This window comes from Lampetra planeri, chromosome 9 (genome assembly GCF_965212315.1).
Source record: "Lampetra planeri chromosome 9, kcLamPlan1.2.h2, whole genome shotgun sequence".
NCBI classification, from domain to species: Eukaryota; Metazoa; Chordata; class Hyperoartia; order Petromyzontiformes; family Petromyzontidae; genus Lampetra; species Lampetra planeri.
The window spans coordinates 7,444,385-7,472,231 of record NC_136115.1 but is presented as its reverse complement, the minus strand read 5'-3'; the positions used below and the strand labels follow the sequence as shown (position 1 = coordinate 7,472,231).

At 42.0% G+C, this 27,847-nt stretch overlaps 1 protein-coding gene across 4 annotated transcripts in view; it reads left to right on the top strand.

Annotated features, from left to right (window-relative positions):
• Positions 1 to 24,133, top strand: part of LOC144720650 (E3 ubiquitin-protein ligase MARCHF1-like) — a 229,340-nt gene extending 205,207 nt beyond the window's left edge. For 2 of the 4 annotated variants that reach the window (XM_078597567.1, XM_078597568.1), the window contains 4 exons: positions 2,133 to 2,212; positions 15,290 to 15,470; positions 20,688 to 20,835; positions 22,379 to 24,133. In XM_078597567.1, coding sequence (XP_078453693.1) covers positions 2,133 to 2,212; positions 15,290 to 15,470; positions 20,688 to 20,835; positions 22,379 to 22,677 — 708 coding nt within the window. In that variant the 3' untranslated portion in view covers positions 22,678 to 24,133. Of the gene's footprint in view, positions 1 to 2,132; positions 2,213 to 6,046; positions 7,197 to 15,289; positions 15,471 to 17,177; positions 19,015 to 20,687; positions 20,836 to 22,378 lie in introns of those variants that run through there. The other 2 variants (XM_078597564.1, XM_078597565.1) reach the window with 2 other exon arrangements.
• Positions 24,134 to 27,847: the final 3,714 nt, after the last annotated feature.

The window sequence follows — 27,847 nt, the reverse complement described above, 5'->3', positions numbered from 1 at the left end:
TTCTGTGCCCCTACCGTATGGCTATTTATCAGTGCTTGTATTGCACTATGCACAGCATGTGAACTGTGAACCACATGAGCAGACATTGGAAGTGTTCACTGCCACGTAAGCAAGCCGATTTCCGTTTTTAGTCATCGTGTAATGGACTTCCACTGAGCAAAATGTAAACATTTAAACATTGGTTTGGAGGGAATAGTTGGTGCATTGTACACGATGCCATTTTGGGAAAGTTCCCATCACCAATTTAAACAAATGCTTTCCTGTGTATATTGGCTGCATGTCATTTGCAGATATCACTCACCTTCGTTTTAGCGCAAGTAATAACAACAATAAGTATAATATAATGGGCGCAAAACTCATGCAGTGAGTCGCTAAAGTGAGAAGTTGGAATTGACTTGCAATATTGTATTTATTTTATATACATACTATTCATGCATGCGTGTACTCGCACATATGCATATACAGAACCAACAAAGTAATTTTATACATTTTTGGAATGAGAAATTTGGGCCCTTTTCCATGTATTTTAAGCCTGCTATTTTGCAGTTTCCAGTGATCATGGAAATATAGACAAACTAAATAAATAAGGAATGCTTTCATTTAGGGATAGTCGCATTCCCAGTATGACTCTTATAAATAAATAAGGGGACACTTAGCAGGCACGCACATGAGTGTCATTCTAAAAATACGAAACACAGTGCATATCTTCCAGGGAGGTCACATTTCAGCACAAGGTGCATGGCTGCCCTGTGACTAGCACCTGCAACCGCAGCAGTACAGTAGGTGCAGCATCTAATTGTCTTCTTTTTTTTTAAACAAGGATATGAAAGTAGAATAAAAATACACATCTGCACACCAGTATGAGTCACTGCTGTGCGCATGCCTGGCCTGTGTCGAGCACTCACTGCCAAAGTTCTGTTGACAGTCACGCTTTTTTTTGTGTCGCTCAAAAATAAATGTCGGAACCCAAGAGAGGGGATGTGCAATAATCTTCGTGTGAGCGTTTGAGGTCACGCTGCTTTTTATATGCTAAAATAATATTGAATGCGTTCTTAATTTTGATTTGCTGGGAAAACCTGCACTTTAGTTTTGATATAATCAAACTTGCCTAGATACAAACAATGCTCTCCGTTTCGAACCTTGTAGGCGTTTTTTCACAGTTGTGTTCTTGCAGCGCTCCGATGCGTTTTCGGGTTGTGCCATGCATCGTTCTGCATGATGTCTGACGTTTCGCTCCGTGTGCCGGGATCATCTTCGGGAGCTGATTTCAGCAGTAAAAACATCAGGAACTGGTTTGAAGAAGCTCCCGGCGCATGGAGCAAAAGCTCAGACATCGTGCCGAGGTGCATGGCTGCCCTGTGACTAGCACCTGCAACTGCAGCAGTACAGTAGGTGCAGCAATAACACGTGCCATAACCCAAAAGCACATGGCAGAGTTATAATGCTTACTCTTGTATTATATTTGTTGCTTATTCGTTTTACAATATTTCACTCTATTCAGTCTTAACTCAAGATAAGGCTTTCAAGATGTTTCAGACAGCTGTAATCTTACCAGTTCTTTTTCAACTTGTCACAGGAAACTTATAACATAACATGTGTGTGGGCCCGATTTGTGCAGAGTTTGTTTAAACACTTTTGCATTCATTGCTAATGAAGGAAATCCTGCAAAAGTGATTCCGCCCAATTGATGTTGTGGTTTTTGCCCATTTTTTTTTGCGAGGAATAGCTTCCATGCATTCAGCAAGGCAAAATATTCCGTAGTGCATCAGTCGCCAGAGGAGTGCCAACGCGAATTGGGGCTGATGCCATGCAAACAGATGAAATACCACTTCTAAAGTTTGTCTAAAATAGCACAATCACTGAGATGCATTCATCACCGGATTTAAGAGTACATCTTTCCCTAATCCCAAGTGTACATTTAGACTGCTTGCCACTAAAATATACCCATTTCTAACCCAGCGTGACAACAGCTATGTGGAAACAAACCCGCGTGCAAAATAATGAAGGAAAATGCTTGAGTGTGGTGAAAATGAAATTTACCCCTGCAGACCCAGCATATCTGGGGAGTCCAAAGGACATGGCCGCTGCAGGTTGCCTCTAATTATTTTTGCGTAAATGCTTTGATTTGACAGGCGAGCAGCCCCACGTCGCTGACTGTCCCACGCAGTGCCTCTCGCGCATCTGTCAGCCCTTCCAACCAGGACATCTGCAGGTGAGCCAATGGGTCTGTTCACACACCCAGGGAAACAACATTGTGGTAAATCCAACATTGGAAAAGTTACAAAAAAAAATCACTCAGTTGGGATTATGCATAGCAATCATCACCCCCCTAATGGCAGACTAATGCCTGCTTGCAGGGCAGGTGTTGAGTCACCCGGTGCTACGCAGGGACAGCTGCCATTGTGGAGGGTACCCTTTCAAATGTTTTTTATGAGATCTGATGCCAGTCGCTTTTTGCATTTAAAGTGCCCTGTTTTTATTATTAAGTTGTAGCCAGTTGTTTGTTAACAAAGCCACCCAAAAGTTGCTTGGATAATTGTATATTAATTTTGGCATGCCTGGGAGCAATTATTATTTTAGATTTATGATAAGTCTGCCAATACATGCATGTATGGGCCTGTGGAGCATTTTACCTGCAATTGAAACAGGCTGTTGGTATGAATTTATTCATACTGATGCATTCTTGGAGCCAGATTTGGATGCAATTTTGCCCTACGGTGATGCATTACTTATGACCTTGCTTGCCTATTAGAGCCAGCATTAGTGATACAGGCATATCATCTTTGGGGAGAGGTCTTTTCAGATCTCACATACCAGCATGTGACACGAGCAAATTAAATAAGTGTTTTAATTTGAATGTGCCAAATAGTACATTATGCATGCGGCTAACAAAATTTCCCCTGGTGTTACATAGCCTCACAAGAAAAGTGCTATCGGCCAACATTTATGCGTGGAATCCACCATTTATATATTTGCCCAGGGGTTATGTTAGCAAGGGCACATTGGGATGCCCTACTGGGAAAGTGTACAAGGAAATATAATAATTAAAAGGAATTCATGACCTAATTTATATCTCACAAGAGGCCCATCGTGATGGATGTATAATTACTGGCAGCAGCAAACCTGAACTGTGAATACTGCATAGTCCCTTGATTTAGTAAACGATGCCAATGATTGGAGTATATTTAGCAGCTGAATGGATAACTCGCGTTGTAAGGCAACAGTATAAACAGCACTATCCCGAAGCCTTGGCTTTGAAAGTAGCTGTTGTGTACCCACATGCCTTTTTTTACACCGGCTTTGCAAAAGTAGGTGATTTTATCACACAGCTTTTCACTACATTACATTTTAACTGCATCCCATGTTATTCATAACGTTGGCTAACATTTAGAAACCTCTTACGATTAAGTAGTAAGTTGACACACTCAATATGAATGCTCACGGCACTTTAATTGAGCTGTTTTAAGTAAAATAAATTTCAGGTGCCATGAATCTGTACCAATCTACTTGCCATATGGAGTGGTGGCACAGTGGTTAGTATACCATGAATCTGGAATCCTGAGCGCGATATATGGCAATGGCTAACATCAGTGGTGAGTGATACATGTACCCATCCCGGAGGGCGTCATCAACCTGTACTGACCAACGTGGTGAAATATGGTCAAAAAACTCCCATGACTGAAAGGCTTTCAGGAGACGATCCAGCGGTGTATTTACACAGCTGCACATTATTTTCCTTTTTTTTATAATTTATATTATTATAAAAAAGCCCCAACATTCACCCTTCGAATTATTTGTGGCTCAGAGCGCAGATGTTGGAGGTAATTAAATGTTACGTACAGTTCAAAGTTATTGTCCGAGTCATTTTAAAAAGGGGTTGCATGCCATTTACTGAGATAGAAATGTTCTACACATGTACTGGTTTTGAGGAGCTTAATAGACATTAAGCAGTAGTAATCAGTGCATTTTAATTCTGCATTAGTAATACTTAAAGACATTCTGTGGAGACCTGAATTAATATGCGTAATGCTGAAGAAAAGTTTCAATATTAGCTGCTGAATGGTTTGTGTCAATTTATGGATTTTCATACCCGATGAAATAAGTGCTGGAGCATTTTTATTTAATAATATTTCACGAGACCCGAAGAAAGTGATTTAATATTAATGCCAACACCAGATGAATATAAATCGAGCTCCTAGGGTTAGGCTCAGGGAATAGAAGGAGAACAGTTGATAATCTCGTATTCCCTTGGTCGGCATTGGTTCTGGTGCGAGGTGGTTTGTATAATCCAGCCCAGTTCAGGTGGTTTTTTCACATCACAGGATTGTAAGCGATGGCAGCGTCTTGGTGAAATATTCATCTTGCAGTGGTTTGCTTACGACGGATGATGATTACATTTGTTCTAAAGTGCAAATGGACTGGTGGAGTAAAAATGTGACGACACAACGTGACTTGCCATTGCCTCGAATTGAAAGTGGAAGGTGCCTTCTCGATGGCGATAAATAGTGGGTTGATATCTGGTGGTGAAACTCAAAGCACGGCCGATCACTTGGAGGTAGACCTAAGAGAAAATACTGGCAAGGACACTTGAAGGCAATGTCATTCCCAACACTTATTTTCTACCTTAATTTTCTTATTCAGTGTATAAATGTATTAAGGACTACCTAAGAATGGCAAGCATTAACATTTCAACGCTGGAAGAGGATTGCAGGTGGTATTTAATTATTCTCATGGATCAACAGGTGTTTTAAAATAGGTTATACATGTCTTTAGACAGTTTCATCGATGAATGTTCATTCTCTCACCGCCACTGAATCTGCAATCTCATTTTGGGAAAACATGTACTTGCTGTGGACTTTTGCAATTTTCCTACTGCAGACCTTGCCAATGCATTTTGACTGTAATGCAAGTGGTCTTGCGCCGAAGCCAACCTTTGATAATTATAAATAATCTCTGCTGACCACACCCGATATGTGGAAAATTTAGAAGAAATCCTTAGGCGCTTCACCCTGTCTCCTTAAATTAGCGCGGGGTAGCTGTCTCCAGTGAGCGCTCATTTGCATATTGATGCGCGGTTGTCTTCCATTTCACCGTGCTGCCTGCCTGCCGTCTTCTTTATCCAATTATTTTTCCCTTCAGTTTTCAGCTTTCTCGATTTCACAACAAGCGCTTCTCTCTATCGCTGAAGACCGCATTGTCATTTGCTGTTCCAACTTTACAGCTTTGCATGCACCTTACATAAATAATGTATCGCTGCTGCCAACAGCACTGATGGAAATCTGAAATAAACAGCGTCTTAAATTTACAGAATTTCAATCATCTGTGGATTGACATTTAAAACTCTGAACCTTTTTTTGTATTTGTTTGAAATCTTCTGCACATCTTTTGCTCGGTCCTTTAATATCTTACTTTTTAACATTCAGTAAATCATTTTATTGCCCAAAATGGTTGTTTGTTAAATAGCTGCATTTTTTAGGTTACAAACTGAAGTATAAAAAAAGCTACGTAAGTTTAAACAACATCTAATATTTTATCGTCCATACCTGTACACCATTGCGTAATTGAAAATGCTGTACTGACAATACTGCAACATTGTTGCGTAAAAAATGTAACTCCACTTAGCAGCTTGGAATAGGCGATCAGAAGGTCGCATGTAGTAGTGTAATATGTGGGCATTACCACATCTTCTGAGACGTCTGGCACATATGGAAGAGGCCAAATACCCTCTACATGAGCCCTCTAGAGCGTCCTTTAGTGGAGGCCCTTTCACCAAATTGGCATGACCAAGCATTAGTCGTCTTGCACCTTTATCATTTTACTTTAAGACAATTCCTACCGACGGTTGTGAAAATTATCGCCTCTGAGTTAGCAATAACATTTGGCAAAACATTGTTTCATTTAGTGTAGAATGGAATGGATTTATATTATCCCTAGTCATTATTCTCCATTACTTTTCTTTCTTTTTTAACTTTCTTCTTTTTTTGTTCTCCTATCTTTTTTTTCCCCCTCCATCTTCTTCTCCTGCTCCATGTGTGATCGTGTGCAGATGAAGTGGGTTTAGATGCAGGAAAAGTCATGCAGTCTCAGACCATTTTCCCAGCGAACGCTGTGATGCAAAAACCAAAAGCTTCAAAAAAGAAGCAAAAGGAGAGTGTTGAGATGGTAAATGTTAGAAGCAGTCCTAAAACGACATCGGAGTGTCGCAGTGACACCCGCAAGCAGTCTCCTGCATTCATCTCAGAAACCTCACTGCGTGCAAATGGCAACGCTTTAGAAACATCAAAGCGTTCTCGCCAAAAGAAGTCAGAGGAAAAGGACAAAAAGCCACAGGTACGCAAATCCTCCGGGCAAAGCGCATTGCCACAAATTGCAAAAGGGGACAAACGGCAGAAAGCAGATCGGCAGCGGGCGGCCGTCGGGGGTCTCTGCGACTCCTCAACGTCGTCCTCCTGCGATCACGAGCCGAAGAGGTCGTCCAGAGAGACGCGGAGGAAACGGCCGAGCTCTCAGCGGGGCAGCGGAACGTCCTCGGAGCGTGGCACACAGACGAGTGTGGTCATTCGGGAAACCCCCGTGCGGCCCGTCATCAAACGTCCGGTGGCCGGTGCGTCGTCCGTCTCGGCAGGCACCCGCAGTGAGTCAAGCAGCCTGTTTCACACAAGCAGAGCCAACTCGCATCAACGCATCACGCACGTGGAACCAATCCAAGTGAAGCCGGCTGCCACCTTGCGTAAGCAGTCCTCAGTGCTGACGCTAGAGAGCTTGGACTCGGAGTCGTCAGAATCTCACGGTGTCGAAGATGACTGCGCGAACACGGCTTTAAATGCTGCGGCAAATAGGGCAACGTACCGAGACGCAAAGATAGGGTGTGTTACACGCGGCAGTGAGGCTAAACAATTACAGATCACTCCAAAAAACATCCGGCGTAGCAGCAACAGCAGTGATGATGATGACGACGACGACGATAGCGAAGACGACAATGGCAGTGAAGATGAAGGGAAACGCAGCAGTGACGATGATGTTTATGAAGAAACGCCTGCGATGGGGGTGCAAAGGAGGAAGCAGAGAAAAGCTGTTGCTGCCAAGGTCTCCGAGCATTCCGACGTGTCGAGCGGCAACTCCTTGACAAGTGGTCACTCGTTTCAACCGAGCATCAGGAGGAAGTCCTCCACTGTCAGCTTTGGAGATCTGTGCAGGTCAGGAGTTTTTCTCAGGATTTGTAAGCCATTAGGTCTTCCGGGCTCACATACACAAGGAGCCTTTGCCAGTAGACTCGGAAGGGAAAGAACAGTTGAGAATCGGGATATTTTACGGCCGCGCTGGGTGTCGACATGAAGTGATTGTTATTGTTCACAAGTTTTGGGGGGTTGGAGAGAAAAAAGGCACGAGTGTTTTTGGCTCATCCTCTCCTGTTCTCAAAAAACATCCTGTGTGAGATGGTGACGCACTATAAATGCATGTAGTCATTTCGCCTCGGTCCAAAGGATTTGTAGGGAAACCTGAACACGATGATCCATCACGCATTTTTTTTGTTTGGACATTTAAAAACTATTGTTCGTTGTTCCACTGGACAGGTTTATGTGCATAATGTATCCAAGTTCTGTCAATAAACTGCGAGGTTATCAAACTTGACACCCTTTAGTATTTTCCCATAGTTTCATGTTTTGCAGTCGGTTATGGCCTTTATATGAACAGACATAAACACGAAGGAAGAAGTTACTAAGTTTTTCATGTTTTATAGTCCTCTTAAATTTTGACCAAGTTGACCCATGCAAATGTGTGCGATATCTTCCACCTGCTCATACATTTATAAAAACCCTCCCCTCCCATGTAAAAAGCAGTGGCATATAAAGGTACATTAATGCATGAATCGAATATTCTTATCACACTCATGATACATGTGTCCAATATATTTAAGAATATATTTGGAATAATGTCCATTCATATATACTGTTCATGAATAGTGTTTCACATGAACTTTGCGGCCATGGTGTATTCTACTTGCAGCACAATGGCAAAGAAAGAGAATGGATTATTAAATCAAATCGCAAATCCACATTCTGACAATCCGATCACGATGGGGGTGAATCGTGACATGCCTAGCGGATACTGATCGGGAAATGGGTGCAGTTACGAGTGCAGATTCACAATGTTCGCCACAGAAAAAGATTGCCCAACAACACTTCACTAAGGCTTAGATTAGATTTAGTTAATAAGAAGCAAAGCGAAGAGTAAAGTTGAAAAGCACTGCCTTAAGCTGGCCAGTCACCCAAGCCACCCTTTGTTAATAAAACCTCCACGGATCTGAGAGTAATTGGGGCCACGCTTGTGAGAAATGCAGGGACATACTTATCAATGGGACCCTATGCTCTGCCCAGGATGCTCAGAACAGTTACATGTAAACATGTACATCCGTGTTGACAGGAATCTATAATACAGCCTAGGAGTTTTTTTTGCCCGTAAGCCAGTGTTTTATTAGTCTTTCCATTAAATGGCTACAGAAAATCTGGAAACAATCCAAATAGGTTTCCCTGCCAAGATATATGAATTTATTTTCTCAGAAAACCTTTGCTTGACCTCTTGCATGTAACAGAACTGTGGCTCCTCCTGTGTCTGCTACATTTCCTGTGGCTTGTTATTCACAATCCCTAGCTTTGCCTTGTATGGCTTCTTGCATTTGTCAATGCAGTGACATTCTAAGCTTCATTTCTCATGTGGCACTCAAATAAAGAGATATCACAAACGTCGTACTATTTGGGTGGCCAACTTGGAATGTATAACTACAAGATGTTCAAATCAGCTTACTATGCAAAATCATAATTAATTAAGAATAGTTAGATCTCAGCAAAATAAATGTCTTACTTTGTCATATGGAGAGATTGGCATCTGCCACAGTCATGTGGAATGTGCGTCATTAGCTTACGGCTGCCACTGGAGACGAGCTGTGTGCCACAATGCCAGGGAGACACTTTGAATCAAGTTTTACTTTTTATGCATGTGACATTGGCAAAAATTTAAGTGGCCTTCACTCAACCACGCCACGAATAACAGTAGGGCCCATTCTTGAAACCAATGTCACGGGACATGCTGTATTAGAAAGTGGATAAGACAGCCAGTGTAGCTTTTGATGAGCAGTGCCCAAGTTTAAGCCTGCTCCAATGCAGCTCATCATTTTCTCTGCTGACTTGGGCTTGGCATTAAAACATATCATTTTGCTTAAACAGTTGTGCGTAGACTAACCTGAAATAATTATCAGTCAAATATAGCTATGACTTACAACTGTGATTGAAACACAATGTTTATTCTTTTATAAAAAATGCTACAAATATTCTCACCACAGCAGACGATTATTTATACAGTACAGTTTGAATATGTTGAATTTATTAAATGTATGTATATTTAACTTATTTTGCACCATACGTAGCCAACCGTGCTAATCGTAAGTGCGAAATAACAAAGCAGTGATAGTAAACATTTGAGCTAGGAACATTTTGCACCGATTTGCATGTACGAAAAACTTTCGTTGCCACCAAAAGAAAAATACATGATATCGATTAAGACTATTATTATCATCCCCACGTCATGAAGTCGAGGGTTGACTTTGCAAGCAAGGCCACGTTTCCCAGGCAAGACTCGAGGCAAATTTGACTGACACGCTTTATCCAAAGCAAACGTCTTGTTAATTTCCTTCCTTGTTTCTCATGAGTGTTTTACAGAATGCCGTGACCCCACATTTTAAATCGGCAAGTGCTTTGTTTAAAAAAAAAATATGTACCTTGATGAACGTGAGTGGCGTGTATCACTTAAACCTGAAAATATTGGATCCATCCAGAGTTCAGAGGCTTACAGGTTTGCAAGTATTGTGATTGCAGTAAATAGCTGTGAAATCACATACAAAGCTGAAGTTCTCAGCCACTCTAAGATAATGATGAGAAAATTAGGAGGAAAAGACAATGATGAGATTTTGTAGGAAGAGGTTCACAAAAACAAGATTAAATTGAGCCAGCATTTCAGTATTCACCGCAGAGTAATAATCAATTATGCCTAATATTGCAGGCCACAATAAATTAGTCTGTGAGAAGAATTTGGAGTGCATGTCTGGAATGTTTGTGGACTGCCTATATATACTTGTGCTGATATCATACATGCATTAATGCAACCCTGCATGCATCCTTATCTCTCAATGTTTTTTTGTAGTTTTTTTTTTCCAATTTGCATGTCCATCAATACCCATTCACGCTTCTCTATATTCGTCATCTTTCTATGGTCCATCCATTTATCTGTTCTTTCCGTTCATCTATTATTGTTTCATATCTCTGTCTATCCATTTGTCAACCGTACTGTCCCGGGCATTTATTTATCTTCATCCGTCAGTCTTCATGTCTGCCCACACAGCTTCCTTATCAGTTCAGCTGTCAATCCACCTGTCTGTTTTATCTAACAGTTCATTCACCTGTGCGTCTGTTCTATTTATTATTTATTCATGTAGCCATTACATGATCTCAAATAGAACTTGTTCCCATTATATTACATGGACCTTGTTGACATGAAGGCTGTCTTGGGGGGAACTTTAGCTTCCTATGATATCCTTTTGACATTAATGAAAATACAGTAAGCTAACCTTCAAGCAAAGAGCCAGATAGACCCACGTCCTTCCTACGTGATGGCATGCTCTCAGACTTTTTATTCCCAGCAAAACCACAAATGCTTGAGATGGATTTCTAACTGTTAAGCCTCGGGGTGGAGGCATGATGGCAACCAGTTTATACGACCGAATCTTTGTTAATTAATTCAAAAAAAGTTAACAAACGTAATATATTGTTCATGCTTCAGTGTTATAGTGTCGGCTTATATACACGAGGGCTGTTTGAAGCTTTCTTTAAACGTGTCTTGATGAAAGTGTCAAGGTGACGGTGTCTTAGTCATGAAGCCTTTGCCAATGGAGGCTGTTGGATCATTGTTTATTCTTTCACAGAGAGGTGTTCTCTGAATGTCGACCTTGCCACCCTTAATGATTGATACATTTTATTTATCCAGGTCAGAAACCATTTGGATTTTCGATCTTTTTCGTTACATAAACCTAAGCAATGGTTTTATAAAAAAAAAATCAGTTCACAATTTTGACCAAATGTCATGGGTTAATTTAAAAGTAGCATTATGGGGTCAGTGGTAACATATACAGCATCGAAAACAATGGCACGGGTCTTAAACATCCTGAGATGTCCCGCCTATAGCAAATGGGGATACTTTGGCAATGCCTTATAAAAAGGAGCAGATGGCTGCAGGAATATAGGAGCTGACTTTGAGCAAATTCTTTCAGCGGTGGGCATGCTCCCCAAAGCTATTTAAATGCCCGCTCAAAATTCCCTGGCTAAATCGTCAAAACGGATTCACCTGTTCATGCATTTATTCATTTAATTACTTTGTAGACTCCAGTTATGGTATGTTCTGATGAAATTAGTCAGCCTTGACATAATTCCCAAAAGAGAACTTTGTTTGATTGCTTAACTTAAATAATTTGTAGCAATGGTCTGGTAAAGCACAGCCAAAACGTCACCATGATGCTGGCATACAATGGCCTTTCTTCAAGCAAGCTTCTGTAATTCCCTGAGGCTAGCTCAACACACACACAAACATGCATCATCACTGGGGCTCAGAAGTGTGCTGAAAGCAGTGGACCTTGGACTTTGAGGTGAGTGCATGCCACCTGAGATGTAGCAGGGGAGGAGCTCATGGCTGTTTCACTGCGTGAGTACACGGCAGTGAAGAGATGTTTTCGCCCGTCGCCCAACGCTTTGCCGTCGCTTGTGTTGGACGCCATGCATATCTGCATTGGAGGGAATCTTGCAGAAACAAATACCCACGAGAATACATGACTCCCACCAGAATACGTGTACGGGACACCGTGTAGCGTGTACGTTCTGCCATTAGGCGATGTGTGGCTGGCACAGTGGCACTGGTGAGAGCACATCCTTTGGAGTGAACATCAAGTGAAAATCAATTGTCACTGCTGCGTTTTCCAATCGCGCGTGCTCTGTGTATTTATTGCCGCGCTTATTCCATCGAATGGATTATCATTGGCTTGTGGAGTTGATACAGTGAAGCTTCTCTTCTATCAGTTTTCAAGTGGTGTGGTGGTTCTGTTTACTCATAATTAAACTCACAGATAACAGTTGTCAAACATTGCACCTCTCCTGGCCTTGACATTCGTTGAAGACACTGGTATAGCCATTGACCAATCAGAAAATTAACACCGATGTGCACATCTCCTTCATCAATGAAAATCAAAGACAGGCCACAATGCGAATGTGCATTTAGGCCCTGAACATATTGCCATCCTCACGAGCAATTTTTTTTTTAATCTGTGAAAATAACTCTGTTTATCCGTGATATTTTTAACATATTAAGAAATTAAGAATTGGTATAGCGTCAATGTCCCTCAACTGTAGCTTTCATAGATACAGCAGCGCCAAAGGTCAAGTATTTGATCATACTTCACCGTGCTGGTCAGTACGAGTTGGTAAAGGCAGGGAACATAGGCAACACAGCATATTTTGCTTACCGTGGAGCCTGACCCCCAGCCTGCACATTTTATGCCTGGTGGCTGCCCATCCAAACACTATTGCTGAGCTCATATGCGTTGCAATTGGGGCATATTCCAGGTGATTTGTTCATAGGCGCCTAGGCATTCTCTCATCCACAGGAAATTGGAAATCTTTTTTAATGAGATAAAAACCAGGTGCTCCTAATCGCCCCTATTTGTCCACCGCAGTCGGTTGCATTGCAGCCTCCCTGTCAGGGCTGTGACACCCATTGATAAATCAAACCCCACTTACCCATGGAACCCAATACTTGTACAAGGATGCAGTTATATGATGAATTTACCACCTGCCACAATCACTTCTGGGTAATTGCTCTTGTGCGAATTAGAAGAATCAAGCCGCAGATAATGGGAATTTTCACAGATTTATTTGGACCACAGATAGACATTCTGGATAAAATGGTCACCTACAGGAAGAGTTTAACTGCGTTGTTTAAGCGCTAATGCTTTTAGTTGTTTCATTTTAGAGACATTCTAATTTTTTGGTTCTTATGATAGCCATCCTTAGGCATAAAAAGACAGTGAATAACTGACTCATACTGATGATGCTGAATAAGAATGGAACCATTATGCAGCTGAAACATTTCCATTGCTGTATTGATTTTTGATGACTGCTTTTATTAGCTGAAGTCTATTGGGGGCTGTGTTAACAACGTGCACTATGAGCAGGTGAGACACAGCGTTGACAGCATTATAGATGGTGTTTGCCAACTCCTTTGTTGTGCACGGCTAGCAATGCAAATGAACATAAGCCTACTGCCCCATTCGCTCGTTGATATCGCACACCCCCATTATAATGTGCTACAGTGAGCTATTGTATACTGCAGCCATTGCAACCGCTCCCATTCCTTCTATTAAAATATAAAATACTAGCATAAGTACCCGGCGTTGCCCGGGTGAAAAATATATTTCTTAATAACCTTACATATATACACAGATGGGCTGCTACCCCTGCCCCCCCCCCCCCCAGGCACGATCTCCTCGGCCGCTGTGCAGTAATATGTACGGCCTATAGTGTGGTGGGGTGTCGAGGCCTAGTACCGTGCAGAGCCTCCGGCCTCGCCTAGATTGCCCACCCGGCTGAGACTGGGTACCGGGGCCGTTACCCCCCCCCCCCCCCGCGCTACAATAATACTGTCTAATCGCTATAATTGTATAATCTACCGACCCTATAATAGTAATTGCACACATTGTGGTGGGGGGGGAGTGAAGAGGACGTGAAACTTTGATGAATTTACCTCAGAGTCGCGTGTTAATGCGTGCGCATATTTTTAACGGGAATTAAAAATGGCGTCCACCCCGCAGCGAATGCGTCGCTACCCGTTGCCAGGGGCAACCGCCGTCCAATGAAACTGCGTATGGTCCGGCGACACACAGACAGACAGACAGATTTGCGATTTTATATATATAGATCTATGCTGTGCGATAATTCTCAGTGCTTTCTAGACTGTAAAGTTTGAACAAATTAATCAAGGCTCGCCATACCTTGTGACACTTGAGTTTAATGCAACGCCTTGTTCAGGTTTTCCCCAATCCTCACTTCACTTTTATCAAAATTGGTGCAATTCACAAAACATATACTTTGTTACCTATGTAGCGACCGGTGTGCTTTGTGTGACAATTTTAGGTGGGGTGAGTATTCTGATATTGCACATGGAGTAAATTCCTGTATAACAAAGGTGACATGAGAATTTTAGTTACTGAGAATGCGTGCCTACATTATATACCATTCGCAGATGAGAATGCAGTATACATGTGCACGGCCATGATTTGACAATTCATTATACTATTCAAAAGCTACACAGCCATAGCCTATTGAGCAAAATGATGGCATGCTCCAATATCAAGGACATTGAGGCAATCAGAATTGACGTACATGATATTGTATAGCTTAATCAGTAGTTAGCATAGAAACATTCAACCCACTGGTAAGTTTATGAATCGTCGTGATCCAGGATGACAATTATAATAATTAATTATTTTTACATTGTTTGGCACTGTAGCACTTCTAGTGACTGCAGAGGTGAATCGATTGCCATACAGCAAAATGATAATCATACTCCAATAATCCTCAAGTCTCTAAAATTAGCGGATTACCCATGGTTGGTGACTCCTCCCGTAATCCGTGGGACAACTGATCCTGAAATGATGGATTTCTGGATCACTTCCGGGAGGGACTAATCCCTGCCGTATAGTGGGGTATACTGCATCGGCAGCATCTGCTGATTATTAGATTTTTTAAAATAATTTTTCTTAAAAGCGCTGAACATTGCAAAGGGGCTGCCGGTCAGTGGTTAGTGGCACTGCTCTGTAACCACAGCGACCTGAGCTTGATTACTGGCCAGGGCCAATATTGGTGATGCATATCTGAATTGGTCCCGGGCCTCTTCGAGGTTGACCCAGTCCAACATGTGCACCCACAGTACGTTGTGTAAACATCTTAACTGGGGAGACCAGGTTTGCCTGCAATGGTGCTGGTCGCCCCCCACCCCCCATCCGTGAGCTGTGCTGGCCCTCATAGGTGCTAGTTAACAGAAATTACCCCAACAGTCTGTTAAGTATATACAGGGGACATTTGTCTTTGTTATTGCACCATTCCCGCCTTGAATAATTCTTCACCAACAGAGGTGGGGGGGGGATCTTCTCTCCACCTACTCACATTTCGCTGCTGTGCCCGTGTTGCGCCAGGATCTGCCACTGCGAGGGTGAGGAGGAGAACGTGCTCATCACGCCGTGCCACTGCACGGGCTCGCTACGCTTCGTGCACCAGAGCTGCCTCCAGCAGTGGATCAAGAGCTCGGACACTCGCTGCTGCGAGCTGTGCAAGTATGACTTCATCATGGAGAGCAAACTCAAGCCCCTGCGCAAGGTGTGTGCCACTTGGCTTCGGCTCGGTCCCAACGAGGGCGATCCGCCTTCGTTAACCCATTCAGGGACCAGATGGGTTGGGGGGGGTGAAACGCCGGTGCAGCGGCGTTTACCGGACGGAGACTGAGTCACTGGCTGCCTCCCCCATTACCGACACGGTGTGGGAAGGCCTTCATCAATTCGTGGATTAACACAGGGCTGTATTTCTTAAAGACTGGTATGGTGAACATTAAAAAATAAGATGTTGTGTTGATTGTCGAAACATAAGAATACATACAGTATTGTATATTTAATAACACAGCGATGTTATATTTTTTATTACATGCTACTCTGGGCCTTGTCATGACCTAAACATCCATTCCAAATACAAGTTACATTTTATCTTCATATAATGGCGATCATACTTTTGAAAAATACCTCAATCTTCTTGTCTAAAAACGATTAATTTCTAACGTATTGTGCCTGCTAACAATGCAGGTATGGCATTATGGAGAGCATATTCACGTGCACGCAAAGTAATGTTTCACGGTGTTGACTGTCAATAACCCACTGCGGTACTGGATACCAAGCAAGTCTGAGAAGCACACACACACACACATTGCCATACACTGATTGGGCAAGTGGTGTTTGCGAGTGCCTATTGAAGGACAACACTCTACATAATAATGGGGTGGTGTGGCCAGGATCACACCCGGCCACCTTTGTCTCCCCAGTGCTGCTTTGTACACACTGCATCAGATACTCATTAAAGGCTGAGTTAACTTAGGGGAGGCCCAGGACCGGTTGAGATATGCATCACCGATGTTGGCCATGAGTGGAAATCTTATTCCAATCGTCAGGTTCGTAGCAGGGTGCCCTAACCACCGCTACCGTTCCCCACGCACGCGCGCACACGTGCATACAAACATGGCTCAGTGGGCATGATTGAAAATGATACATATTCCTTTCACCTTTATATTCAGTGGACAGTCCACCTAAAACCACTTCACAAGTGATCTTTATCCGCGTCATTACTTGACATTCACCTCTGTCAAGCATTGTGGTTTTAGCCATTGCACTTGGCATGAACTTAATTAGTTTTTTCTTTTCTTCGCTCCTCAAGTTCAACCAAATCTGAAGCTCCAGTGTAATGACTTTCCGCTGTACCTTAATACGCATGATACAGAAGGTTAGCTTTGCAGCCTGGTGAGCTATGAAATATCTGGAAGTCGCCAACTAAAAATCGTTCAGAGATGTCATGTTAACAGTGGAGCTAGCACCTTTGAAGGTACATACAAACCAGGGCATGTCATGGGAATAAAAATATCTCACGATTCCTGAAGAGGGGAGAACAGCATTTAAAGACATTGTCTTGAGGGATGTATTATTTAGCAACTTCTAATATCCTGGGAACAGCTGCTTCAAAAAGAGAGCTATCTTTTTGGTAACCTCTGCTATGTACGGGTTACCAAAAAAAATTCCAAAAACTTAAACAGACACAAAATCCGTGATTTAATCCCATCTGTAAAGGATGTGATTCCTGACATGCAATACCCTGGTGTCTACAAACTGAGTTGTGGCTGCGGCAGTAGTTACATTGGGGAAACGAAATGACATGTCTCGGACCGCGTTCGTGAACACAGATCTGAAACATGGTAGGACCAATACCTCTGCCGTTGCCGATCATTGTTTTAACAATGTGGGCTCACACGAAATGTATTTTTTCAAGACGGAGGTACTCTGCAAACCTACCGGCTACCTTCAGAGATTTGTTCATGAAGCCATCCAGATATATAAACACAGACACAACTTCAACCGAGAGAATGGGTACAAACTGAGCAATCATTGGAAGGACGTTATTAACCAGGTAAAGTCTTAACTGACTGTGATGTTTCCATCCTACCTGCCTATGTCAGCTGTTATTTCCGACTCTCTGTGTCTCTCTATACCTCTCTCTTAGATCTCTCATGCTCACCCTCCTTTTCTACAATTACATGCAAATTTCTCACATTAGCATCATCCTAATCTCTCAAATTAACATAGCCACTTCCGTGCCCTCTAATTTCTCACATTAACATCATGCTAAGCTCTCATATTAACATAGCCACTTCCGTGCCCTCTAATTTCTCACGTTAACATCATGCTAATCTCTCACATTAACATAGCCGCTTCTGTGCCCTCTAATTTCTCACATTAACATCATGCTAATCTCTCACATTAACATAGCCACTTCCGTGCCCTCTAATTTCTCACATTAACATCATGCTAATCTCTCACATTAACATAGCCGCTTCTGTGCCCTCTAATTTCTCACATTAACATCATGCTAATCTCTCACATTAACATAGCCACTTCCGTGCCCTCTAATTTCTCACATTAACATCATGCTAATCTCTCACATTAACATAGCCGCTTCTGTGCCCTCTAATTTCTCACATTAACATCATGCTAATCTCTCACATTAACATAGCCACTTCCGTGCCCTCTAATTTCTCACATTAACATCATGCTAATCTCTCACATTAACATAGCCACTTCTGTGCCCTCTAATTTCTCACATTAACATCATGCTCATCTCTCACATTAACATAGCCACTTCTGTGCCCTCTAATTTCTCACATTAACATCATGCTCATCTCTCACATTAACATAGCCACTTCTGTGTCCTCGTCTATAGGAGGCCGCTTTCCTATCTTACAGTTACATGCTAATTTCTCAAATTAACATCACTAGCCCCGGCTACTTCTTTATGACCCTTGGGCTACACCCATTTAAAACCTTTTAAAACAGTCTGCCTCAGCAGCAGACCATGCTTTCCCACCTGATGACAGACGCTTGTGTTGCACCCGAAACGTCGTGATTTATTTTAATTTTATTTTCTACCTACGTGACTTTACCGAAAGAACCAAAGAGTATGGATTCCTGCAGTCACGAACTTCAAATCAAGGTTTTATGTATACTTTTACTTTTCATGAATGTAACTGAAATCACAGTAATGCAATGTCTGTTTCATTGCACAAAACTCATTACACGTTCTACAAAAGGTTTGGACATTTGGAGTAAAAATCAGGTCAGACGAGCCACGAAGGGCAGTTATATTTCTAATGAGACCAAGACCTTTTGAAAGAGCTCTGTCATTCATCAAAATTCATGCTGTAGTTCATGAACAGGATTCAAACAAAGGTTAAATCGTACCCTAATAACATAAGTACTCTAGATTGTATGAGAAGTAAATATCACATTGCCATTATCTATAGGCCTTTCCATTACAATACATTAATATATAGCTACGCAATGCATGCTGCACTATATATTTAAGTCGGCGTACGGTGCGAAATAAGTTGAAAGTACATATATTTTAGTATTTTGTGGTGCAAAAAAGAATGGGTTGGAGAATACAATTGGTATTAATGATAAGATATGAGAGTATAAAACGTAAGAAGTGGATTAAAAGGCATTACAATTCCACAATGCTACTTAAGTCTACTTATACCCTGCTCTACAGTATCTGTTTGAGATGCTGACATCACAAGTACCCCGTGCGCAAGCTAATGTAGCCACACAAAGCTTTACACTGATCGCCAGTTGATGTATGCAGCTTCAGGTTGTTTGCAGACTGCTAAGAAGGTGACCTTGACAGCCATCAAAATGACTTCTATTGCAACATATTGTAACCTTCTGAAAATAAAAAGAACTACGGCAGCCTTAGCACTGAATAGAAACCAACAAGAAAGCTGAGAAAGTTGAATGTGCAGCCCTGAAATTACTTGCTCTGGCCACTGCTGGAGGAAGAGAATCTACTAGAAGGAGCTGTTAGGGGAGCTTCGGACAGCCTCGATCGCTTATTCCACCTACTCTTCCACACTAGACAGACTTTTTGGAAGAGGTAGCAGTACCCACACTTTACCCCACCACACACTACCTGCTGATTGACTGTGGTGTACTTATTTATATACTTCTGGGTGGACAGAAGGTGGGGTGGGGGGTGGGGATTTAAGAACCCTGCCCGATATTTCAACTGCCACGCCGGGACATCAAACTGCTGGCGACCTCTGAATTGTCCAGAGGTCGCCAGTTTGAGGAAATGGAGCAAAAATACGGTAATAGTTTAAACCAGTGGTTTTTAACCTTCACTGCAGCTTTGTACCCCTTTGGTTCTCAATCGTTAAAACATTCATAATGTTAATAAATACATGTGTTTGAAACAAAGTAGTTGTACTTACGTGCCCATGCTTAATTTGTGTTTCGATGATTTACCTTCTAAAAAATATGGCCATGTCTCGCATCCCCAGGGGGTGCGTGCACCCCAGGTTACAAACCACTAGTTTAAACACTTTCTTATATGCATTTGTCTTTGTTCATTCATTATATGCCAGCTTAATATTGCACGTAAAAAAACTACGGGAACTCTAATGCGCTGCACTGCCTGATGTAACACGACTCGTATTATTACTGCATTCCTACAAACGCTTAGAAACCAGCTCAGTCCAGTTTGTGAACCAGGCTGATGAGCATGACCTAAATTCCGACAGCAGCCTGACCAGCCAAGTGAGTAGGGTTTGCCACCTGTCCTGGTTTTCTCAGGATCATACTCTTATTGAGGTTGCCATCCTAAGAAATATGAGTTTTCCTGGGACATTAAAAGTCCTTGTTTTTGTCATTTGCATAATAATCCACTTCGCAAGGCAGTACATTTATATGTGGTTCTCCCCTATTCTGTCATTATAAGATGTTCATCTTCCCTTGATTATGTCCTTGGAGGTGCCAACCCTTCAAGTGAGTTGTAACTCAGCAGTGTATCTCACTTTGCCAAGGGGTAGCGAACCACTTCCAGCAAGACCATCATGGGATACAGCTGTGATTGTCACAGTCAACGCAGACGAGACATTCGCTGTTAATGGCATCTCTCGTGCAGATCAACGTCAAAGCCTTACAAAATATTCAACTTGGATCAAACTTACAAAAATCCTAGATTATTGCTTGGAATAACTCTTTCTGAGGTATGCATTAAACCTAGTTAAGAGTGTAAAACATAAATATAGCATGTGTTCTAATCTAGCTGACCCGATGTATATGCAGAAAGGTTGCGATGCCCATTACTTTTGTACCTACATTTTTTGACTTGACCGTACATTTTTTTAAGGGGGTGCTAAGTCTTCAGCCCCCCTCCTCATGCTATGCATTGTATACCAGGGCATCTGGACAACCTGCTCATGGGATTCTGTACTTTCTCCTGCAGTGGGAGAAACTGCAGATGACCACGAGTGAACGGCGAAAAATAATCTGCTCCGTCACATTCCACATTATCGCCATCACCTGTGTGGTGTGGTCACTGTACGTGCTCATCGATCGGACAGCGGAGGAGATACGGCACGGGCAGGAGAACGGTGAGAGTCGTAATCATAGATGTCTCGACCAGTTTTGCAGACATTGAGTCGTGTGGGAGAAATGGCAGACTACCTGAATTCCAGCCTGTTTAACCAGTCTACTTGAGAATAATTCTGCAGATGAAATGTGAAAAACAGTCACTGTTGGTGATGGAGTTACTTGTTTCATTTTCAGCATAATATATCTTTAGTGGATCAGCATTCCTACTTTAGAATTTAAAAATAAATACATTGGTCTATGGTTTAACGATTACTTCACATTTTACCAAACTATGACAGCCAGCTTCTCTAGACATAAGCTACTCTAAACGCACACAGTATATACAAAAAACAGCCATTTGCAGGGGGGGATGCTGCTGATACATATTTACTATTCAAATTTTGGCAGATGAATTGGCCAGCGGCTACTTCCTTTGGCAGTATGGTAGGTTTCATTGTGAAACCGCCTGTAGAAAATTCCAGAAAGTTATTGTCTGCTGTAAAGGGGACAAACTCGACGATGTAACATAATTTTGACAAGAACATCGTTGTTTTTGATTTTTGACAAGAACATCTATATTTCAGATATAACACTGATATAGGAGTTACAGTCGTAACAACTGTTGATACATAGTGATTATTACCCAAGGCTTCATTGCCAATGAGAATAGATTAAACTCATTCGGCTCATGCATTTTCAAATAGAGTGTATTGAAATGATGGTATTAGTTATTTTATTTGACTGCACTGTTTTTATTATACATTTAGCATTGTTCAGTTGGCAGCTTTGACAATGCGAATATCACGTGGCTTGCAAATCCTCTTATCGCATGTCTTAGAATGAAGCAGTCATCCGCTTCTTATTCTATCGTATAGCTGATGTAGATGCAGAGCAACAACTACAATTTCACATTCAGGTGGTCAAGCCCAGACAACCAGGGCAGGAGCAGTGGAGTGCATCGCTGCGATGTCTTCTTCGTATTTGTGTTATACATTGTATGGTCTGATCCCGGATGACCACAGTCACACACTGGACAGTTTTTAATATTCCATTTGTGCATCAGGTATCCGCATCTGCCATGGTTTACACGGATGCAGTTTAGGGTGAACCATGAGCTTTGTGGAAGATGAAAACCAGGGATATTCTGTGTTGGATCTATCAAATGGTGTTTGTTTGTGAGTTTATTTGACCTCCATTCAGCTTTCCAAGCTTCATCGGAGTTGAATTCGCATTGTTTCAGGTTAAGCGCATGGGTCCCAAAGGGCTTGCGTGACTTCAAGTGATGACGACGGAAGTTATTAAGGTCCTGATGAATGGGAAGGGGCGACTGTTTTTCTCGATTCCCAAGACTTCTGGGAGGGTTGCAGCATTGCGCCGGATGGGTGGCGGAGAGATGTGTGCCAGGATGGGCAGCCAGGGTGTTGGGGTCGACTGCCATCAAGTGATACAATAATGTAAATGTTTCATTAATGTGAATCAGATGAGATATTTGCACTCAAGCAATCAACCAAAGAAGCTGATCTGTGTCATTTAGTTGAGGTGTGTGTGCTGTCATTATTTCAGGCATCTTGGAATGGCCGTTCTGGACCAAGCTGATTGTGGTGGCCATTGGGTTCACGGGAGGCCTCGTCTTCATGTACGTGCAGTGCAAAGTGTACGTGCAGCTCTGGCGCCGCCTCAAAGCCTACAACAGGGTCATCTTTGTGCAGAACTGCCCCGACACGGCACGCAAGAAGAGTCCAGACGACCGCACCATCGCTCTCTTTGAGCGTGCGGGATCAGAGCTCAAGGAGCCCGCCACCGTCGTCTACCAATCAGAGACGAGCTTGCAAGGCCCCAGGGCAGAGGGCCTTCCCATGTGAGGCATCCACCACATAAGTTGCCTGATGCGGTGGTGACTTTTGTTTTTTGTCGAAAATGTGTTTCCACGTCGAGCTTGGAAGGAGAGCGAAGTTTATTAATAGATGTGTGTTCGATTTTTAAATGAATGTGAGCGACTCTTTTTATGGGTTTTTTTTATTTAACTATCAAGAAGAAGCCACAACGGAAAACACATCACAATATCAGCACAGTGATCTAATAGGTCAGAAGAAGGCAATTGTGTTATTAAGGCTACATGGAAGTATAGAGAGCTCTACAGTGAGACGTTTATTTCGCTGTACATTTATATATGCTGATCAGGAAATGCAGTGTTTGGCAAACCATTGTGACTGTTGTCCCAGGACTTGGCTATTTTTGAGGCCAAACAAGACCTAATATGGAGGGTCGAATTTACACGAAGATTGTGAGGGGGTGTGGCAAATGTAGTGGGAAGTGATGAGGGGCCTGTGAAGTGCATCATGGATTTTGTCCTGTATGGAGTGAATTTAAGGCTCTTCAGATCTACAGCCGACCACATTGTGAGTAATGGACATCTACTGGCACCAAGCAAAAGCAAGACAAGGAGCATATATTTCCTTAGAAGTTATGTTAAAGGCATGACTTTGAAATGAACACACGCATACATTTGTTATTTGGAATTATGTGAATGAGTCAAAGCTTGTACAGTTAACTTGATTCAAAGCATTTAATGCTTTAAACATTGTTTCAATGTCTAGTGGCTTTTCTTGGTTTTGTACTGCTTATAACAGTGGTCAATCTATCATCAAAGTGATGAACTTTACATGATTTCATGAAGCTAAAGTAGTTTCATTGCAATTTCTTAAACATACCACAAACAATCAAAAAAGACCACTCACCTTCCTGTTTTCCATCTGTTCAATTTATGCACTTTTTTCGCATCAAAACATTACATGAATTTATTTTCGGTGGCTAAATGTGTACATTTGCATTTATGTTTGATATTACTGCAGTGTTTTATATTGTTTTACAACAAGACAGAGGCTTGTTCGTAGTAAAGATGTTGTTAGGTTGTCTGCCGATCTAAAACAATAACAGTTCAATAATCCTAGCACTATATAAGATGTCAACCTTTGCATACAGTAATTATGTAAAATGTGTACATTTGAAAAAAAAATCTAGCCAAATATTTTATTTATTGCTTAGAAAAAGGCGTAATTTACGTTGCTGAAAATAATAAACATCTTAGGTTTGATATGTCCAATCAAATGTATGAAATCTTGACTTAAAGCTTTCGTGACTGCAGGAATTCATATTCTTTGAGTTTTTCGGTAAAGTCACGTAGATATCGAAAAACCCAGAGAATACAAATATATGAAACCAAGTTATGCATACACCGAGGTATTCATTCAGTTGGGTTTATTTTGACTGTACGTGTTACTTTTGAGGGAATGAATTTAAAATAAATTTCCAGTTTTATGCGTGTTTTTATTTCCTTTAACGGGTGTTTCCCTACCAGTGTGATTTTGGTTGTTGTGCACACAGCCTGTGACATCTGTATATATGTACAACTTATGTCGGACCCGACGTAGCCAATCGTGCTAATCGGACCTGTCACAACAAACACTTATGACAACATGTCCAGCAATGCTTGACTGAACAGATACTGCAATTTTCATGGGGACCTCGTGTGTCATTAAGATGTCAGACACTTAATGCATTGGGGCAATGGCTTCAGCGTTCCAGTCTTGCCCCCTCGTCAGTACCTGGGGCTCCCCCAACCACGGTGAAGCTAATGATTCAACCAGAAGTGACCGAATTCTCTTAGCTCCATCTCAACCAATCCCAGTCTCAAGCTTACAAAGGATAAATAAATAATAAGCCACTTTAACTGAGGTTGTATGTGCTTTTTTTCTTTTCTTTTGATCAAATGCAGTAGCAATATTCCATAATATTGAGCCATGAAAGCAATGTGCAGACTCAATTGCAGTGGCAGAGGAAAAATAGAATCTACTTATTTTATGAATTCTCATTCTTTTTGAAACTACTGTTTGCCGACCTCCACACAATACATTTTTAAAGGAGTCTTATATTGTATGAGAGCAACTGTGGCATTGGATAGTTTTAATACAACATTTTTACTGTATAATATTGCAGCACGGATGCATACAAATCAGAATATTTGAGGCCAGAATAACACTTGGCTCACGAGTGAGATAATTTAGATATCAAAAGTGCACATTTCAGGTTAGGCTGGCAGCTCGTCATCATCCCTACGGGGATTGTACAATCGGTAGCGTCCGGTGGCCAGAAAATGTGTTATGAACAGATTGGTCAATTGGTGCTGTACTCATACTCTTAGTTCTTTCGGTAAAGTCACGTAGGTAAAAAATGAAATTAAAATTAATAAAAATAAAACAATAAAAATCACGACGTTTCGGAGGCAACACAAGCTTCCGTCTTCAGGGGAAACCGTCACAGCAAAATATCTACCTTATATAGTGATATCAAAAGTGCACATTGGTGCTGTGTTTTTTGGGTTCTACCGCACATTGTTCGGCACGATGTCCGACGGTTTGCTCCACGTGCTGGGATCTTATTCGGAAAATTAAATACAGTACTAGTGTACAGTTCCTGAATACGCTTTCATCATTAAAACAAAACGCAGCACAACCTGAAATCAAATCGTGGAGCTATGCAGGACAACCACGGAACACTATGTTGTAGATTGGTATCGACTGTAGCAAAACACAGGCTCACGCTCTGACCTTGTTACATTAACAGTCCCCTTATTATCCACATATCCAACGACTTACTATTTACATATCAATACCATCTAACGGACCATCTTCAATCCTTATTTCAGCACCATCTCTCTCGTAAGGGGCTTCACCGCACGGTTAAAAACAGTCTTTTAAAACGTTTCTTAAACGCAGAAATGTGAAATTGACGTTACAGTAAACATAGAACGTTGGTCTCATGGTTTAAAGCACATGCCAACGTGGGTCCCAAATTGCATGTTCACTGGGTTGGTGCTGGCTGATTTCAGGACTGGCACCTTCCCACAGAGTGCTGGATCCATGCGTTTTGGATCTGCCAAGAGTCAATGGATCCTGTTTGGTTCCTGCAAGCTCCGACGGCCAGCATGCTCAACGTCCCTTAATAACGGCCTGGTCCATGAACTAGCGACAGTATCGTCAGCTTCTCTTCTCGGACACGCACCTTCCCACAGAGTGCTGGATCCATGCGTTTTGGATCCGCCAATAGTCAATGGATCCTGTTTGGTTCTAGGAAGCTTTAAGGGCCGGCATTACCACGTCCATTAATAACGGCCTGGTCGATGGACTCGTGACAGAATCGCCAGCTTCTATTCTCGGCCATTAACAGGGTGGCTCTGAAACGGCTCGGCCTTCTTCGCTCAACACGCAGCCACCTGTAGTTTAACGGAGAACTGAGAGGGTTGACAAAACGAGTCAGAAGAGAGGAGCATCGCTGGAGGAAGTCCAAGGTAGTCTAGGATTAGATGACCATTGTGTATCATCAGGGGTGCACGAAAACAGCAATTCTGTGAGCTAAGAAGAATGTCTGTTGATTAGTATGTTTTGTGAAATTTGTATTTTAGAAATACAGGCATTAACGTACGTGGAGGAAACAAATATTCCCATTAGATTTTCTGATGACGGGCAATTTAGTAATAGTAACAACCAATGGAAATGAAACGTGGGATATGGTTGAAAAACTAAATACACTTTGCTCAACAATTGAAGGTGGTTGCACACAAATGCAAAACACGTCATAGCGGGTCTTGAAGGCTTAAATAGGATAAACAGAAATTTAAATAAATAGGCAAATAGCAGATTGGAACACATTCTTCTTGTGCTGTTTAAATTTGGTCCAAAGCAAATAACATTTACAATACACTCAGAAGCTGCTGTAAAACTGCATACAAGCGTCATCATTCTGATTACTTTTTTTTTTATATGCGTTCACATGCTGGGTGAAGGTGCTGAAATAATTTACTGTAAAACAAACAGCAATTTGCTCTCGTGCATCTTAAAGAGTCCTGTCCCACTTCTCACTTCCAGCTGAACAATTTTTTTCATGTTTGGACATGCACATTCGGAAAATGACATGTTTTATTTTGACTGCAGTAGTTCCCTTATCACTGGATATGCATGACCCAATTGTTGAAATTCATTGTATCACCACATAACGATTCAGCTGTATGGCAATACTGTAAGTTACAATTTTTGCTTCAATTTGATGATAGGACACTGGAAAGTTATATATCACGTCAACCAGTCATGGTTATGGACATCATAAAAAAGGCCTCTGCTTGATAATTAATTCATCAGCTAAAATTCTAATGAAAATCAGCAGCTGTGAAATCATGTATGTTTATAATGAGCTCGTAAACACAAATTATATGGCAATCAGCAACTAAATGTTGTAGCTAGTTCATGTATAGCTCTCTACAGTTTGGCAATACATCATTTCTTTGATCCGTTCCATGTCGGGTTGACTTTGCAAGTGACATAACAAGGAATTATACTACAAAACACAGTTGAGAGCTTCCAAGGATGCACCTGGGGTGTGCTCATTCAGAGGTGTGCATAGCGGTTCAGGCAAGGCTGAAAACATACAAGTGAAGTATTGGAAATGACGGCAGGAAACTCCTTTGACGGGAACACACTTCTTTTATTAAATCTTGACTTGAACGATACAACGCGTAGCCTCTCTTCTTCACAGTACGGTCACCATACCACGATACAACTCGTGACCTCTTCTCTCCGCTCCACACTTCTCTCGACTCCCGTAGATTCTGTGCTGCTGGCTCTCTGTGCCTCGTGTAGACTCCGCGCCTCGGCTACACTCTTCTCTCGTCTCGTGTAGACTCTGCGCCTCTGCTACACTCTTTACTCGTCTCGTGTAGACCTTACGCCTCCGCTACACTCTTCACTCGTCTCGTGTAGACTTTACACATCTGGCTACACACTCTTCAGTACCCGTCTCGTGTAGACCTTACAACTCCGGCTACACACTCTTCAGTACCTATCTCGTGTAGACCTTATACTCTCTCTGGCTACACCGTATGCATTACTCGGCTCGTGTAGACCTTACACTCTCTCTGGCTACACCGTATGCATTACTCGGCTCGTGTAGACCTTACACTCTCTCTGGCTACACCTTGTA